The sequence below is a fragment of the Ctenocephalides felis genome, unplaced genomic scaffold, assembly GCF_003426905.1.
Source record: "Ctenocephalides felis isolate EL2017-DRISC unplaced genomic scaffold, ASM342690v1 CF-g0.4_SCAFFOLD_03293, whole genome shotgun sequence".
NCBI classification, from domain to species: Eukaryota; Metazoa; Arthropoda; class Insecta; order Siphonaptera; family Pulicidae; genus Ctenocephalides; species Ctenocephalides felis.
Genome location: NW_020539447.1, coordinates 1 through 18,726, shown reverse-complemented (window position 1 = coordinate 18,726; position 18,726 = coordinate 1). Strand labels below are relative to the sequence as shown.

The following is an 18,726-nucleotide window of genomic DNA, read 5'->3' as shown; positions in this document are numbered from 1 at the left end:
CTCAGGCAAATCTTCTTCTCTAACTCTTCTCTGAAGCAAAGCATCTATGATATTCTGATACTTTTTATTTAATGTTTCCTCCTCTTCAGTTTCGGTCATCTGCCAACAATCTGGACCAAATCTGGTAGCATTTCTGACTCCATCCCAGCTGGGCGGTGGGTCAACACTGGGTGGAGCAAATCTCAATTGACCAATTGGTGGATGAGCATAAGGAATTGCTAAATAAGCAGCGATTTTTTGTACTCTGAACATTGACATATACATTCCTGATATCGTGCCTTGTTCTGGTAGATTTATAATGGGTGGTTCACGGGAAACAACTACCAGGAATAATTGAACTAAGGTATAGAAATGAAATATGTAAACGGAAATGCCCCTCATATTTTTGGTTTTTGTGTATGCTATTTTGATAACAAATACTTTACTATAAGGTGTTCATTCAAAGGTGATAATTTGTATGTATCTGGTTTCAACGCTTCTTAAATTTCATACTTCTCTTCAAACTTATTTAGAATAATTTGATGATGTTGACGATTTTATTCTTGGGTGCAGTAAAATATAAGCACACAATTTATTTTCAACTATTGTTGTTATATATTGTTTTATTATCACTGTTTCTTTGGTTCTAATCGGCATCTAACAATTATTTAGTTTATCAAAATCATTTAATTTGTTCTTGCAATTTAACAAGGGTAATGACAAGAAGTTCCATTCTCATGCATCATCTCAAAACAGGGCAGAGTATTTTATTTAGTTCACCAATAATTAATTCACACATTATATAAGTAATATACACATTATATAAATAAACTACAGTTTTACTAAAAATATTTGAATACTTATGTTAACTTTGTTAATCTTACGATACCAGAAAGTCTATATAACACGCACTATGATGTGCGGCAGCATCCTTTCTTTTGTTCTTGGTTTTGTACCATATCACAGGAAACATTGATGAATTTGTTTCACCACAAGTTTAACATGAATTATACATCATTAGTAAAGAATTTATAGAGATTTACTAAATACTTAGTCACTTCAAATATTAACAATTTATGAAATGTGTTTTGTTCACAAACTATTTTGTTCCCGATTTGAATTTAAGCTACCATAGCTCTAAGTCACATTTGTTCTTGGTCTTTGTTGTGAATATATTTTGTCACAGATGTTGATTTATAAAAAATTTAATTGACTCCGATTTCGAAGATTAAGAAAATATGCCAATCTTCTCAAATATTTCGTTTCTCCTCTGAGTCTTTGCTCGATTTATGAGTCCTCGATATCTCAGACATCGAACCATAAGGTTCATATTATCTTGGTGAATTATTGTTGACCATATGCACTGACTGTTTCCGTATATTTATCGAACTGAGGCGTGTGCTTCACGCAAAGTCTTGAGACGGAAACTCCGGAGAGTTCATTTGAAAGAACTAGGGCGCAAGCGTGCCCCGACAGGTTTAAAACAAGAGGGAGCGTAGGTTTGTTTGCCTATATTATGCAGGGTTGTACGGAGATTACAGGATTTGATTGTATGTAGACAAGAATGCAGTTAAAGAGCAGTGACGCCACTCTATTGCGGAGATCTGAATTGATAGAATTGATTTTTTAAGCACTAACGCCGATGAAAAAATTTTCTTCGAACGTGGTGTAATGAAATCTAAGACATTTTTGTTCTATAATAGATGACTCAAGATAACTTTTTGAAGTAAAACTTCTATAGGCGCGACTAGGGTGTAAATCCGTACAAATGCAACGGAAGTCCGTTACGCCAGAACTGTACGTCATTCGCTCTTGGTGAAATCATTTCAATAAGGATCGATTGTGTTTAGTCGTCCTGTATGTAAATAGAGATCTGTCGTTGTATGCGTACCGGCATCAATGTTGTATGAGTCCCGATATCTACAAGAAAATCGGCATAGATAAATAAACATTTTAAAGTTACAACGTAGTACAAATGATTTAATGAAAAATGCTTGAATCAGAAGAATATTTTACATTATTCCTTGAAAATATTGATTAATAAAATTCATGAATAGTCAGTTTATTGATTAGAAATTATTTCTATATTATTCGTTGTTTCTATAAATCTTTGAAGTTATGAAAATGGAAAATATTTTTTATACAAGACAGATATTACAGCTGTTTAAAGAATGAGATTATATCGCCAGCGAAAAAGTAAAAAAAATACAAGCAGTCAATGAATGTATGTTAGTTTTGATTACATGAAGTTCTCATTTCTAAATGCTAATTACAATGACAAACCGATCATGTCATATTTGAAGACATTAATTACATTACCAAGATAAACTTCTCAGGACATATTTATAGAATCATTCTCCTTGCTTTTGGAACTCTCATCTTCATCACCAGGTGTTGCTGAGATTTAGCCTTTGTTATATCTATTCTGGAATATAATATTATAATATCACTTATCAAGAAGTAACTCATTGAAATTATCAATTACTGGCATACATTAATAAAAAAGTGGGTATGTGCGAATGTATATATTTATTCGTATGATGTATGGATTGACCATCACTTGTTAAGACAAATTTGGATGGATCTCAAAACATTACTCTAAACCGACGCTTTGAGAACGAATTGGCATTATATAATAAATATCACATATTTTACAGCGACTTTAGTAACATCTTATATATTTTTTATTAAATTTTAAAATTTTAGCAGAACTGATTTTTCTGATAACAATTAAAAGCACAAATAAAAATGCAAAATTTTGTTTTTAATCCCTCTCGCACATCAAGAAATTGCTGATTCGAGATATATGCAAAGCATTGAAAATTCTTTTTAATCCAGAAAATGCATGCGATAATGTACTTAGCGTGAGGTCATATTTAATAATTTAGCTAGAACTCGAAACTTTTTCTTAAATATTTGTAATAGGCTTAAAAGCTTTCCAAAGTTTCCTAGTATTCGCATGAATAGTTAAGCTAAAAATAAAGGTAATGGAACAATATATATATACATATATATATATATATATATATATATATATATATATATATGTATATATATATGTATATATATATATATATATATATATATGTGTGTGTTTATATATTTGTCATATTTGAAATATTAGTAAAACATTAATGATCTTTAAAGTTTTTTTTTGCTAAGAACCCTATTTTTTCTCCCCTTGGTTGAATTTTGATTTAATTTTACTTATTAGTATTAAATTCACTAGATTTTCAAAATTAATAGTAATTTTTGTTTTAACCTAGCATTCATTTCATTTTGTGCTCCTTATAAATTAATAACGACACGCAAAAATTCACAAATAAGCAATTATTTTATAGTGCAAATATAGCTCCAAAACGCGATTATCTAACTACGTGAAAATAATACAAAAATTTCTTCAAGACATTTACTATATTTAGCATACATTTACTTACACCAAAGGCTGGGCTATCTATTAAATAAGTAGCGGAAGCAATATCCACGAAAGGCATTCCTAGTAAATTATACACTATAATCATATATCAGTTGACCTTTCACAATATTTGACCTAGCCCAGTTTTTATTTCCTTTGTTTTATCAAGTTCCTAATTAAATATAATGGGTAATCCATAATGCTTTACGAGTGATATGAAGGTTATTTTCATCAAAATAATTTTACTTACATTTAGAAGCATGGCATGATATGTTGAAACAAGAGTTCCCCAAGATATCTGTATGATTTCAATAAATAATAATAATTTACTCACAAGAATAGAATAAGTTTTCACCATTAAGACTGGACTTATATACATTCCCTATTATTGACAGTGAAACACTAAAATATAACAAACAATAAAATGTATACAAAATCCAAAAATTTTCGATAAAATGATGAAGTTTTCTGCAGCAACCCAAAGGATCCTTTTTCAATCATTCATGAATAATTGAAATTATTTTCATGCAAGAATAATCTATTTTAACTAAATTAGTAGAGAAGATTAACACACTATATTGGGCTGAGAAGATTACTATTAGGATGTTTGCTAAGATATATTGAATTTGCAAAAAAAGTTCCTTCAGAAATAAAAGTATGCATAAAACGTGTAATCATTAATAGCAATTTAAATAATGTTGGAAAAAGTTAATAAAATATTAACTGTTATTAAAATCAGTAAATCTTTTCCAATGATTTTGGTATTGCATTCTCTGGATTGAACTTAAGTTTTTAATAATTCATATGTCATTAAGTATTCTATGCATCAATGCTGTTCTAAATATATTTGTGCATTAATCCATTAGCTAATAAATTTTTATTGAACGTACCACTGAAATAATAGCAATGAAGCACCACTCCTTTGACCTTTTTGGATTAAAACTATGGATCACGAAAATGTGAATTCTGCATTAGCTTTGATTAAATTTTACTTTATTATAGCAAAATATATTAATATCCATATCAATGGATTCATAAATAAAACAAATATTGAAAGAAACTAATATTTATGTTAAGAAGAAAAATAAGCAAAAATTGTCATACCATATCTATCAATTTACTCCAAATTAGACATGATGCTCATTGCAGATATGAGTATATTTTTCAAACTGATCGCTTAATCCCGCTACTTATTGTGTATGTGTAATTATATGTATAAGGATATAAAATTTTTATAAAAAATATTCTAATTAAATTAATTAATAAAATTGAATTCTGAATTATATCACAGAATTATTTAACAAAGCTATTATTTGCTCTTTATATGCTTTTCTTTTCAAGTTATCGAAGGAGAAGTTTATGTTTTAGCAAAAAATCTGATTTGCTATTTTTATATACTATCAAAGTTTAAAGTCATTCTGAATCGTTTTACACCGCAATTGGAGCAGTATTTTAGCCAGAATTTGACCTTCCAGAGGGGCTTCTTACGGTTGATAAAGATTCGATGATAATTTTGCGTGGTTATTATTATTATTATTATTATTTTTTCTCTTGTTTTTAGTATTTTTGTTATATCATAATTAACACTAGTAAATACACCACTGGGTGCATCTACTAATTTGTAACCAATTTTGTCTTACCATATATTTGTCAGCATTATCTGCTTAATATAATAATATATACAGATTGCAGAAAAAAATGCATAAAAATGAATCTACCTAGAAATGTGCAAAACTCATTTTGCAATATTTAAATTAAAATAGAAAGATCGAAAATCAAAGGTATTATTTGGGCTTTTATTCATCAAATATTATTATTATCTAATAACAAAACTTGGATGGGGGTTGATTTATTTATCTTTTTGAATTTGAAATGCCTGCTATAAAGAAAAGCTGAGTTGTATTTAAATATATTTTTATTAAATTTTATTATCAGTTTTTCATTAAACATTTTGAACGAAGGTCGTAATATTTGACGAGTGTGTTTAATGAGAGTTTAATTGCTCTCGCTTGCTTTCATAATACCTTTTCTCCATTAGGATTTGCATGGTAATGTTATAAGCAAATAAAATTCAAGAGCAAATTCATAAGAGTTACCTAAAAAAAATTAACGATTTAGTTTAACAAGTAAGCATAAGAATGAATTAAATATATTACATTTTTTTATATTAGCCTCCCTACTTAGAGTATTTTTTTTCATATTCTATATCATCTACACTATCTTGCATATATATACTATACACATATATTACATATATACGGATATTTTGAATTTTAATATCAATACTATACGTATGTTATTTTTGATGTCAAATGGATTACTTCTAATATTTACTTTGAACCTCGATATTCTGAAAATAATTTCAAATGGGCTAAGAAGATTTATATAAAATGTAAATAGATCAAATTAACTGTAACCCATCCTTTACTAAATAGATTTTATGTAACAGATTGTTGTATCTGCAGACATATTTTACCTGTATTTATGTAAATCGTATTGCGAATTCCGATTATTATATTTTCGTATTTCAGCATATTTAGAAATAGGATATTTCCACGTGTCACACAAAGTTCGATTTTGATTCGTAGAATTTCTTTAATGTAAATATTTGTTATTTACTGATTATATTTGGGAAAAATGAGATATTTATTATTATTAGGTTAAATTATTATTTAAATTTTTTGCTTGAATAGTTTTAAAAATATATCATTAATTAACTTTTAATAATTATGTTTTGTAAGATCATTAGTTGTTTTAAAGAAGTCGCGCACCTTACTAATAAATTAATTTCTTACCGGATTTAATGTGGCATATGTGTATATGGGAATATATTGCTGTTTAGGCATTGATAACATCAGACAAGGCAAAGTGTGGTTAAAGACCTTTGTTTGATTTTTCAGGTGTGTTTTCTTGCTCCCAGGGGCTCGAATGCTTCCAAATTGATAAAAACAAATTCTGTGTAAGTTTCAGCTCCTAATATTAACTTTAAGGTAGTCCGCACTCCAACCAAAGTTTCTATGGAAATAACATGAGTAAAATTCCATTTGTTTTATAATTTAGCGACAAGTGAATCAAAAGTTTTAGAATAACACTTAATTTGCTTACTTTGATTATAAATTAAAAAATTACAACAAAAATTTGATGTTTCCCAAAATAAGTACTTACTTAGGAAGAAAAATCAAGAAACTTTGGTTGGAGTGCGGACTAGAGAATTGTTTTTTTTATCAATTTGGAAGCTTTGAGCCTCTGGGAGCAAGAAAATACAAAAACATCCTTATTAAGGACTACCCTAATCTATATATATAATTGTTTTAATGTTTTGTTTTATAGAATGGAGACTAGAAAATTTGCACGGCAGTCTCACAAGCCTAAAGGTCTAATTGAGTCGGCTAGTTCGCTGGTCTACATCCTAAAATTGTTTGGTATTGCGCCATTTATTCATGTCAAAACAAGCCAAGGACTACGATATGGTTTATCATATATAAGCAATATATATTGCGCTACCCTAATGATTATATATGTGATATTTTTCCAAATTGCTGTAGATGAAATAAAAAGTAGTTCACAGAAAGCACTCAACAATGTGTCTAGTATCTCTAATTGGTGTCAAGTAAGTAAATTAATTTGAAATAGAATTGAATGTTGCCTTGTTATATAATCACAATAATAATAACTATTATTAATATTTATTTCGTTTGGCAGATTTATGTTGTGGAAAGCCAACTTATCAACTTGGGTTTTGTAACCCTTAATTACTAATTCTAGCAACATCTGCTTACTATTGTTCTCGTAAAAATATATCTTGAATTTTTTGATCGATTGATCCTCAAATTCCTTAGAACAAAAATTGCCAAAGAAAATTTTTCAATATTAATGATTAAAGTCCAACATATTGCAACTTTAATAATTCATAAAATATTTGAAAAACTTAAATCTTGCCTCTTTGAAAAATTCTACAGGTTACGTTGTTTGTTTTATATTTACTTTATTATAATATATATATATATATATATATATATATATATATATATATATATATATATATATATATATATATATGAAGTACCTATATGTTACATACTGCCCATACAAATTAAGTTTTTGCATTGATTAATAAATTGTGATAGCAATAAATTTGCAACTTATAATACTAAATTCTTACACAGATATATGCAATATTTGTGGCAATGTTTTTTGCAATGTTTACATTTTGGTTCAACCAAAAAAAGATCATGACAATTATGCATAGATTTGTGGAATTGGATGATAAATTAGATGAATTAAATGCTAAACCTGACTACGAACGGTAATTGATACAAAAGTCGTTATTTATGACACTAGATTTAATACTGTAGAAACTAAAATATAAATTACTTTTCTTTTTAGGCGTTTTAAGAAAATTGTATTTCAGCTAATTTTTATCTGCTCACTTATTTTAATATCTGTATTGACGCATTCAGCCATCCTAAATCCAGATGGAGTTACAATAAGATTTAATACGTTGTATTTTTGGTTTATTTGTTTTTTTCCAGTAATTGTCAACGCTTTGGTAATAATAACTTTTGGGTACATGCTAAAATTATCTTATTTTCGATTCACGATCATTAACGAACTAATGATTCAGGCATTGCCACTTTTTGGTATGAAAGTTACAAAGGACAATTTAATTACTTTAAAGGTAAGAATGCTTTGTTTTTTTAATATATGTATCCATTATTGCAATATGTAATATATTCATATAGAGTATCGCAACGATTAAGGGCTTATTAGTAAATTTCCATAACTTCGAAAGATTTATGTGATAATATACGTTATAGTATAATATTTTAGGTTTAATTTTGATTATTTGAGGAAAGAAAGATAAGTCTAAAATTTAAATGATATATTTTGCTATATTGATACTACTTCTTTAAAAATATTTTCTATAATGTGCAAAACTAATTATAATGGTATATCTCTTTTACACCGATGACATGAACCTGCCCCAGAGAACAATTATCATATTTTTACTCTTTGACATGATATTTTTGATTGTTTAATAACCTTTGTACCTAAAAAAATTAATCTAACCAACTGGCCACTAAAAATAGATGTGTGTATGTATACATGGATACAATTTTCTGTCAACGTTTTCGGGCGCACGAATCAACCGATTTGAATGGTTTAAAAATCATTCGATTCCTATTGATAGGGAGATGTTCTGATTCGTTTTTGGCAAAGGCCAAAGGCCAGCCGTTTCGGAGATACGGGTCAAAGAATGCAGAAAATATAAACCGAGTTTTTGGGAGATCGAAGCATCGGATTTGAATGATGCAAAAAACATTTAATTCGTTATATGACGGAAGAAGGGTGATTAGTGTTTAGTAAAGGCAGGTTTAGCGGTTTCGGAGATACAAAGCTAAATATGTGCAAAGAATGGCAGTTTTTGAGAGAACTAAGCGTCCGATTTGAATAATTCAAAGAACTTTTTGCTTGTTTTAATAAAATAATTGCTTTTGGAAAAAAATGTTTCAATTTTATCTTAATTTCTTTTTTAAAAAAAAAAAAATTTTCAAAAAAAATTTTTTTGTATATCGAAAATAATTCAAATGTTCAATTGTCATTCTGACTTAAGTTTTAATATACTTTAAACAAATATTTTTAACTTTGCAATTCAGTTCATATAATTCTTATAAATATTAGACAATGTAACAGTATTTATTTATAATAAGCTATTTGAAAACATTTAATATTTCTCGAACATTTCGTTATGGTACGGGAAGTTCCAGCAATTTGCCTTAAGGCACAATGCCATACAAACCACCAGTTAAACTATAGTCTAGAGTGGGGGCATTTCGGACAATGGAGTCATTAGGCTTCAAATTTGACTGTAAAGGTGGCGTTGGGGTCCAATAGATCCCAAGTATACAAAAAGGGTTAATCTTAAATTATGAATACTGGCTTAAATTCGTCAAGAGCCGCTAATATATTTTTTATTTTACCGCTTCCAATTCGTTTAATTAGGTATTTAGCTGTTGTGCTATAAATTAAAACAATATAATTTATTTTTACTCAGGAGCTTATATATAAATTTTTAGGAAACCACCAAGCAGAGTGAGCGTTCAATAGCTGGTCGAAATTTAGATGAATTTGTTCAACTTGTCTCGTTTATTTATGCTGCTTGTTCTGACTTGGTCAGGCGAATTGTTGGCGTATTCGGTTTACATATGTTAATAAATATTGTGATCTATTTTGGATTCTCAACAATAGAGACGTATTACATATTTGCTATGATTATTGGGAATTCGGAACTGGATGTAGCAGCTTTTGCTACTATTTTGACTTTTATGGTTGTGATTTTCAGTGTAATTGTGGGTATAATAACATACTCTTCATTTTTGGAAACTGAGGTAAATCTGATGAATATATAATATCGATCTCTCTCGCATTATATTTGCAATAACAATTAATTAATTTTTATACGATATTAATTTTATTGTAGTCGAAAAAAACAGGGATGCTTATTCATTCATGGAATGTCAGCAATTGTGACAGATTAGTACAGAACTCGGTAACATCTTAAACTCGTATAAAATTAATTAATACTTTAATAAAATGAATTAATGGAAAAACTGCTTCAACAGTAATTTAATTGCAGATTGAATTATTTTCAATGCAAGTACTACATAACGATCTGAACTTAACTGCTTGTGGATTTTTTAATTTGAACTTTGGGTTATTGACTTCGGTAAGTTATCAAAACTGCAAGTACTTAACTACCTGAGATTATTTCAAATTGATTCATAAATTTATTTTTTGCAAATTTTTTGTCATTCATACAAATTTGAAATATAGCAAAAGTACATAACATAACCGATATGGGATTTAATAACATAATTATAATTAAATTTAAGAATTATTTCCAAATGTTCATTTATATCATTGCATTTTCAGATAATTGGAGGCGTCGCTACATATTTGGTTATAATAATTCAGTTTCATGTCTCTACAAATATGTCGATCGCATAGACTTATTAAACGATTAACTGACGAATATTATAGTAATTAATTTAAAATAAATCAAACATGATATACTCACCGTTATATATTCTAAGTTTCATAGTATGCTATACATCTAGATATCATAGTTGAAATAAAAGATTTTAGTTCAGAATATGAAGCTTTTCACCAATCAATATGCACAAGTCTAGCAGCTAATCAGATTTATAAACCTATTATATATTATTTGATTTTTGTGTGATATATGAACGTATTAGTAATATATTCATATTAGTAATATAGAGCACACGTTCAGGTTTTCAAAGAAAATCTCGAAAATGCAAAAAATGTTTGCCAACCCTTTGTCTATCCTGATCTTTTACATTCATAATGTAATCAGCTCGAATAATTTATTGTCATAAAATTAATAAAACTACCAATAAAACAACTGTTGTAATATGTTATGAATTTCAAAATGTGATAATAGTTTACTCACAAGAGTAGAATTAGTTCTCACTATTAACATTGAACTTTTTTATGTATATTCCTTATTGTTGACAGTGGAACACCAAAATACAACAAATGATATAAAAAATATAAAATCTGAAAATTTTCGATAAAACAATGAAGGTTTCTGCAGCAAAAATGCTTCTTCAATCAGTCATAAGTAGTTGGGATTATTTTTAGGCGAGAAAAATATTTTTTAATTAAAAATAGTAGAGACGATTAAGACGGCATATTGGGCTGGAGAGATTACTGTTAGGATATGGGCGAAGATATGTTTAATTTGTGAAAAAAAGTTCTTTCAGTTATAAAAATTTGTATAAAAAATGTAATCATTTATGGCAATTTAAATAATGTTGAAAAAAGTTAATGAAATATCAACTATTTTTAAAACTAAAATAAATCTTTTCTAATGATTTTGGTATTGCATTCTCTGGATTGAATTTAAGTCTTTAATAATTCATAGCGTCATTGAGTGTTCTATGCATCAATGCTATTTTAAAATATGTTTGTGCATTAATCCATTAGCTAATAAATTTTTATTGAACTTACCACTAAAATAATAGCAATGAAGCACCACTCCTTTGACCTTATTGGATTAAAGCTATGGATCACGAAAATGTCTGCATTAGCTTTGATTAAATTTTACCTAATAATAGCAAAATATATTAAAATACGAATATAAATCATATCAATGGATTAATAAATTAAGCAAGTATTGGAAGAAACTAATATTTATTTTAAAGAAATATTCTAATTATATTAATTAATAAATTTGCATTCTAAATTATATCACCAAATTATTTAACAAAGATATGTTTCAAGTGTGTTTCATAGTCATATTTGTGCTATTTAGTTTTTTATTAAGTTTTAGCCAGAAAATCTGATATGCTATTTCTATATATTCTCAAAGTTAAAAATCATTCTAAATCGTTTGATACCCTAATTGGAACAAGTTTGTTATGCATACGTAGTTTCTCCTGAATTTGACTTTTATAAGACCTTTACTCCAGAATTTTTTGATAAAATAATGAAGTTTTCTGCAACAACTCCAAAGGATCCTTCTTCAATCATTCATAAATAGTTGAAAAAGATTCTCGAAATAATTGGCATAGCTTTTTCTTTAGAAATGTATAAAATTGATTTGAAATTTATTTAAGTTAAAACCAAAAGTTGAACTATGATATTGAGGTTTTTATACATCAAATATTATAATTACTTGAAATCACAATTTGAATGCGATTTGATTTATTTCCGTTTTTGAATTTGAAATGCCTGCTACAATCTGACTTTTACTAAAATATATTTTCATTGGTTTTTATTATCAGTTTTTCATTGAACATTTTGAACGAAGGTCGTAATATTTGACGAGTGTGTGTAATGAGAGTTTAATTGCTCCCGCTTGCTTTTATAATACCTTTTCTCCGTTATGATTTGCATGGGAATGTTATAGGCAAATAAAAATCAAGAGAAAATTTATAAGAGTTTACAGAAAGAAAATTTGACAATTTAGTTTAACAAGTAAGCATAAGAATTAATTAAATATGTTGCATTTTTTATATTGGCCTCCTTACTTAGAGCATTTAGCCACCTACAACATTTTTATTTATTTTTTTATATTCTATATCATCTTTATATATTCTAAACTATCTTGCATATATATTCTATAGACATATATTACATATATACGGATATTTTGATTTTTAATATTAATACTATGCATATGTTATTTTTCATGTCAAATGGATTACTTCTAATATTTATTTCGAACCTCGATATTCTAAAAATAATTTCAAATGCGTTGAGAGAATTTATATAAAATGTAAATAGATCAAATTAATTGTAACCTATCATATATCTTTTATATATTTATATATATCCTTTACTAAATAGATCTTATGTAAGTGATTGTTGTATCAACAGACATTTTACCTGTATTTATGTAAATCGTATTGCAAATTCCGATTGTTATATTTTCGCATTTCAGCATACTTAGAAATAGGATATTTCCACGTGTCACACAAAGTTCGATTTTGATTCGCAGAAATTCTCTAATGTAAGTGTTTGTTATTTACTGATTAAAAATGAGATAATTATTATTATTAGGTTAAATTGTTATTCCAAATTTAGCTCGAATAGTTGTAAAATATCTCATGAATTAACTTTTAATAATTTTGTTTTGTATAGGATTATTGCATTAATAGTTTTTTTATAAAATTTGTGCACTTTACTAACAAACTAATTTCTTTTATTTTATATGGAATTTGTATATGGTTAGTGCAAAATTTGGGAGCTAGTTTTACATCGAGCTGGTTAAGTTAGATGGTACGACTAGAAGAATGTATCGGAAACTTCACTCTAAATAGTATTTAGACATTTAGTATAAAAGATTTTAATTGAAGAATTCTCAAGTCATTGCCCTTTAGATAACATGGAATTACTTCTAGAAAAAAGCTTTTCCATATGACATTGTAGATAATGTTTAAATTTCAATTATTGCTTAACAAGTTCTGAAAATCCGGGTATAGTAGCTAACAATAACTGTAAATCATTTTGATATTAACGATTACCTAATAGTTATGAGATTAAGAACGAAGGAATATATGGCTGTTTAGGCATTGATAACATCAGACAAGGCAAAGTGTGGTTAAAAACCCTTGTGTGATTTTTCAGATGTGAGTATAGATTATTTTTAATATGGATGCTTTTGAATTTCCTTGCTCTCAGGGGCTCAAATGCTTCCAAATTGATAAAAACAATTTCTGTGTAAGTTTCAGCTCCTAATATTAACTTTGAGGTAGTCCGCACTCCAACCAAAGTTTCTATGGAAATAACATGAGTAAAATTCTATTTGTTTTATAATTATAATAAACAAGTGAATCAAAAGTTTGAGAATAACATTGAATTTGCTTACTTTGATTATAAATAAAAAAATTACAACAAAAATTTATGTTTCCCAAAATAAGTACTTACTTAGGAAGAAAAATCAAGAAACTTTGGTTGGAGTCCGGACCAAAGAGTTGTTTTTTTATCAATTTGGAAGCATTTGAGCCTCTGGGAGCAAGAAAATACAAAAACATCCTTAAGGATTACCCTATTCCACATATATATTTAATTGTTTTAATGTTTTATTTTATAGAATGGAGACTAGAAAATTTGCACGGCAGTCTCATAAACCAAAAGGTCTAATTGAGTCGGCTAGTTCGCTGGTCTACATCCTAAAATTGTTTGGTATTGCGCCATTTATTCATGTCAAAACTAGCCAAGGACTACGATATCGTTTATCATATATAAGCAATATATATTGTGCTACCCTAATGATACTATATGTGATATTTTTCCAAATTGCTGTAGATGAAATGAAAAGTATGTCACAGAGAACACTCAACAATATGTCTAGTATCACTACTTGGTGTCAAGTAAGTAAAAATAATAATTATTATTATTTATTTTGTTTGGCAGACTTATGTTGTGGGAAGGCAACTCATCAATCTGGCTTTTGCAGTCCTTAATTACTAATTCTAGCAACATTTGCTTACTATTGTTCTCGTATAAATATATCTTGATTTTTTAAATCTGTTAAAATTGCTAAAGAAAATTTTTCAATATTAATGATTAATAACATATTGCAATTTAAATAATTCACAAAATGTTTGAAAAACTTAAATCTTGCCTCTTTGAAAAATTCTGTTTTATATTTACTTTATTATGTACTTTATAATTATATTATAATTATAATTATATTATATATATATATATATATATATATATATATATATATATATATATATATATTCAATAAGTTTTTGCAAACGATAAATGATTAATAAATTGTGATTGCAATAAATGTTTGCATCTTATAATAGTACATTTTTACACAGATATATGCAATATTGGTGGCATTGTTTTTCGCAATGTTTACATTTTGGTTTAACCAAAAAAAGATCATGACAATTATGCATAGATTTGTAGAATTGGATGACAAATTAGATGAATTAAATGCGAAACCTGACTACGAACGGTAATTGATACAATAGATTTAATACTTGATTTGTTGAGTTACTAAAATTTTTTTTTTTTTAGGCGTTTTAGGAAAATTGTATCTGAGCTAATTTTTCTCTGCTCAATTATTATAATATCTGTATTGACACATTCAGCCATCCTAAATCCAGATGGAGTCACAATAAGGATTAATACACTGTACTTTTGGTTTATTTGTTTCTTTCCAATAATTGTCAACTCTCTAGTAATAACAACTTTTGTGTACATGCTAAAATTATCTTATTTTCGATTTAAGATCATTAATGAACTTATGATTCAGGCTATGCCACTTTTTGGTATAAAAGTTACAAAGGACAATTTATTTTCTTTGAAGGTGAGACTGCTTTGTTGTTTTAGTATAAGTAGCTTTAGTATGCATGTTGTTTATTGCAACGATTAAAAGCTTCCAGATCTAGAGCTGGGACAACCCGGTCTATGAAGTCTATGGGTTTCTAATGTCACTATAATGTAAAGGTCGCATTGGGGTCCAGTACACCCCAGTGGTACGGGATTGGTTAATACTGAGTTAAGAATACTGGGTTAAATTTGGCAAGAGCCAATAGTATATTTTTTATTTCACCACTTGCGATCTGTTTCATTAATTATTTTGTTGTTCTTTCATAAATTAATACAATATATTTCATTTGCATTCAGGTGATTATATATAATTTTTTAGGAAACCACCAAGCAGGATAAGCTTCCAATAGCTGGTCAAAAATTAGATGAATTTGTTCAACGTTTGTCGTTTATTCATGCTGCTTCCTCTGGCATAGTAAGGCGGATTGTTGGCGTATTCGGTTTACATATATTAATAAATATTGGGATATATTTTGGAGTCATAACAATAAAATCGTATCACATGTTTGCTATGATTATTGGAAATTCTGAACTGGATTTAGCAACTTTTGCTTCTATTTTAACTTTAATAGTTGTGCTATTCAGTGTAATTGTGTCTATAGCAACATACTCTTCATTTTTGGAATCTGAGGTAAATCTGAAATTATAGATGAATATGTAATCGATCTCTTCCGCACTATATTTGCAATAACTATTAAATAATTTCTATATGATATTAATTTTATTGCAGTCGAAAAAAACTGGGATGCTTATTCATACATGGAATGTCAGCAATTGTGACAATTTAGTACAGAACTCGGTAACATCTTATACTTGTATAAAATTAATTATTACATTAATACAATGAATCAATGAAGAAACTGCTTCAACAATAATTTAATTGCAGATTGAATTATTTTCAATGCAAGTACTACATAACAATCTGAACTTAACTGCTTGTGGATTTTTTAATTTGAACTTTGGGTTATTGACTTCGGTAAGTTATAATAACTGCAAGTACTTAACCACATAGGATTATTTAATATTGATTCATAAATTTATTTTTCGCAAACTTTTTGTCATTAAGATCTGCATCATAAAAATTTGAAATATAGCTTAAAAGTACATATCAAACCGAATATGGGATTTAATAACATAATTATAATTAAATATAAGAATTATTTTGAAGTGTTCATTAAATATCATTGCAATTTTTAGATAATAGGAGGCGTCGCTACATATTTGGTTATAATAATTCAGTTTCATGTCTCTACAAATACGTCGATCGCATAGACTTAATAAACGATTAACTGACGAATATTTGCTTATAGTAATTAATTTAAAATAATCGTTATATATTGTAAATTTCATAGTATGCTATACACCTAAATATCATAGAAATAATGATTTTAGTTCAGAATATGAAGAAATAAAAGATTTTAGTTCAGAATATGGAGATTTTCACCAATCAATATGCACAAGTCTAACAGCTAATCAGATTTATAAACCTATTATGTATTTTATTTGATTTTTGTGTGATATATGAACGTATGAATAGTAATATAATCGACATTTTCAGTTTTTTAAAGAAGTTTTCGAAAATGTAAAAGATGTTTGCCAACCCTTTGTCTACCATGTTCTTATACATTCATAATGTAATCAGCTCCAATAATTTATTGTCATAAAATTTATAAAACTACCAATGTATTTTACCAACGACTGTTATAATATGTTATAACTTTCAAAATGTGATAACCGTTTACCTAGAAAATCACAGAGGCTAGAGAACTTACAAATCGATGGCGGCCTCTACTCGATTCAAGAAGAAGCCGCATTTTGCACATCGAGACAACACACCGATTAAATTATAAATTAAAATCAGGAAGTATGGTTTGATAAATTTCCTTTGCCGTTTCACAACATACTATTCACCTTGATGTTATTGAAAATATATTTGATCAATCGATTTAAATGAAATTGGATATCACTGCTGCATGATGTCAGGTTGTCTAGGGGTAGTTGACGTTTGAGAATAAGGGAATATGTGTGAAAACTGCTATGCAACGGTCAAGATTGGCTGTCTATTTTTTTAAAGATCTAAGCAACATATTGAAAAAAAATATCTATTTTTTCTTTATTTTACCAATTTTCAATTTGTGAAATAATTACGTATTAACTAAGGGTAAGTTATAGTAATGGGCCAAAAATCAAAAATCAAAATTTTTGCATATCTTCACGTTTTAGAGGTTTCTTCAGAAAAATGGATGTGTGTGTATGTATGTATGGATACAATTTTTCGTCGACGTTTTCGGGAGTACCGCTTAACCGATTTGAATAATTGAAAAAGCAATCGATTCCTATTGATGGGAATTAGTGCTGATTAGTTTTTGGGAAATGTCCCTCCAGCCGTCTCCAAGATATGAGCAAAGTGTGCAGAAAATGGAAACTAGGCTTTTGCGAGATTCGGGCATCCGATTGGAATGATTCAAAAAACATTCAATTCGTGATGATGGGGAAAAGTGATAATTAGCTTCTGGCAAAGGCAAAACCAGCCATTATAAAGATACGAAGCTAAATGGGCAAAAAATTACATTTTTGAGAGAACTAAACATTCGATGTAATTATTATGATGTAATGATGTAAAAACACCAAATAAAATTCTTTGAATTTGTTTAAAGACTGGTTTATACCAATTGGTGTTAATTTCAAATTTATTTGATAGTTTAGTCTATATCGATGGCGTTCGATTCGAAATTGCATGGAGCATTGTAATTAAATCGATTTGAAATAATGAAATATTCAAGTTTGATAATTTTAGCTTTAATGGTTTTCTCACGCAATGGCGGTTTCGCATAGGATGAATTCCGTATGATTTGTAATTTAGATACGGTACGATTATTTAAATGTCTTAATTAACTCAACATTCTTTAGGTGATAAAAAAACTTAATGTCTTCTAACTATTTATATGAATTATGTAAAACAATTCTATTTTAATAAAAATATGCGTTTGGCCTTACATTAGTGATGAGAAAATTGTTCGAAAATTAGCTATTTTAATAGTTGATTAATGTTAAAGCAAAAAATATAATAAAAATTTTAATACTCTGAATAGCTTGGCCTGAGGAGCAACCATAAAATGCTTGATTATTCATTATTAAATTAAGCCCCATCATTTAGGAATAAATGAATATTTTGTATTCTACGGTTTCATTGTAATATACTACAACTTACTACGTAACTATTTGTCAAAATATTTCAAAAGTGTTCAGCAGATTTCAAATATCGTTAGAGTTCAATGATATATATGACATTAATAATCCCATACGTTTCAGTTAACTTTAATCTTTAGTTTTCAAAAGATTTTGGACATTCATTAAAATCAATTTGCATTTATTAGTTTTATTAATATAATAATATATAACATAAAATATATTATCAATTGCTCATTACAAATTTCTACTAACATCAAGAT

At 27.8% G+C, this 18,726-nt stretch overlaps 1 protein-coding gene across 1 annotated transcript; it reads left to right on the top strand.

Annotated features, from left to right (window-relative positions):
• Positions 1 to 14,823: 14,823 nt before the first annotated feature.
• LOC113382118 (putative gustatory receptor 28b) lies at positions 14,824 to 16,250 on the top strand (the record flags this gene model as incomplete). Its single annotated transcript, XM_026620670.1, has 6 exons — positions 14,824 to 14,897; positions 14,960 to 15,122; positions 15,174 to 15,251; positions 15,594 to 15,905; positions 16,005 to 16,073; positions 16,161 to 16,250. Coding segments are annotated over exons 1-6 (786 nt in total), but the record flags the coding sequence as incomplete, so codon positions are not given.
• Between the last annotated feature and the right edge of the window lie 2,476 nt (positions 16,251 to 18,726).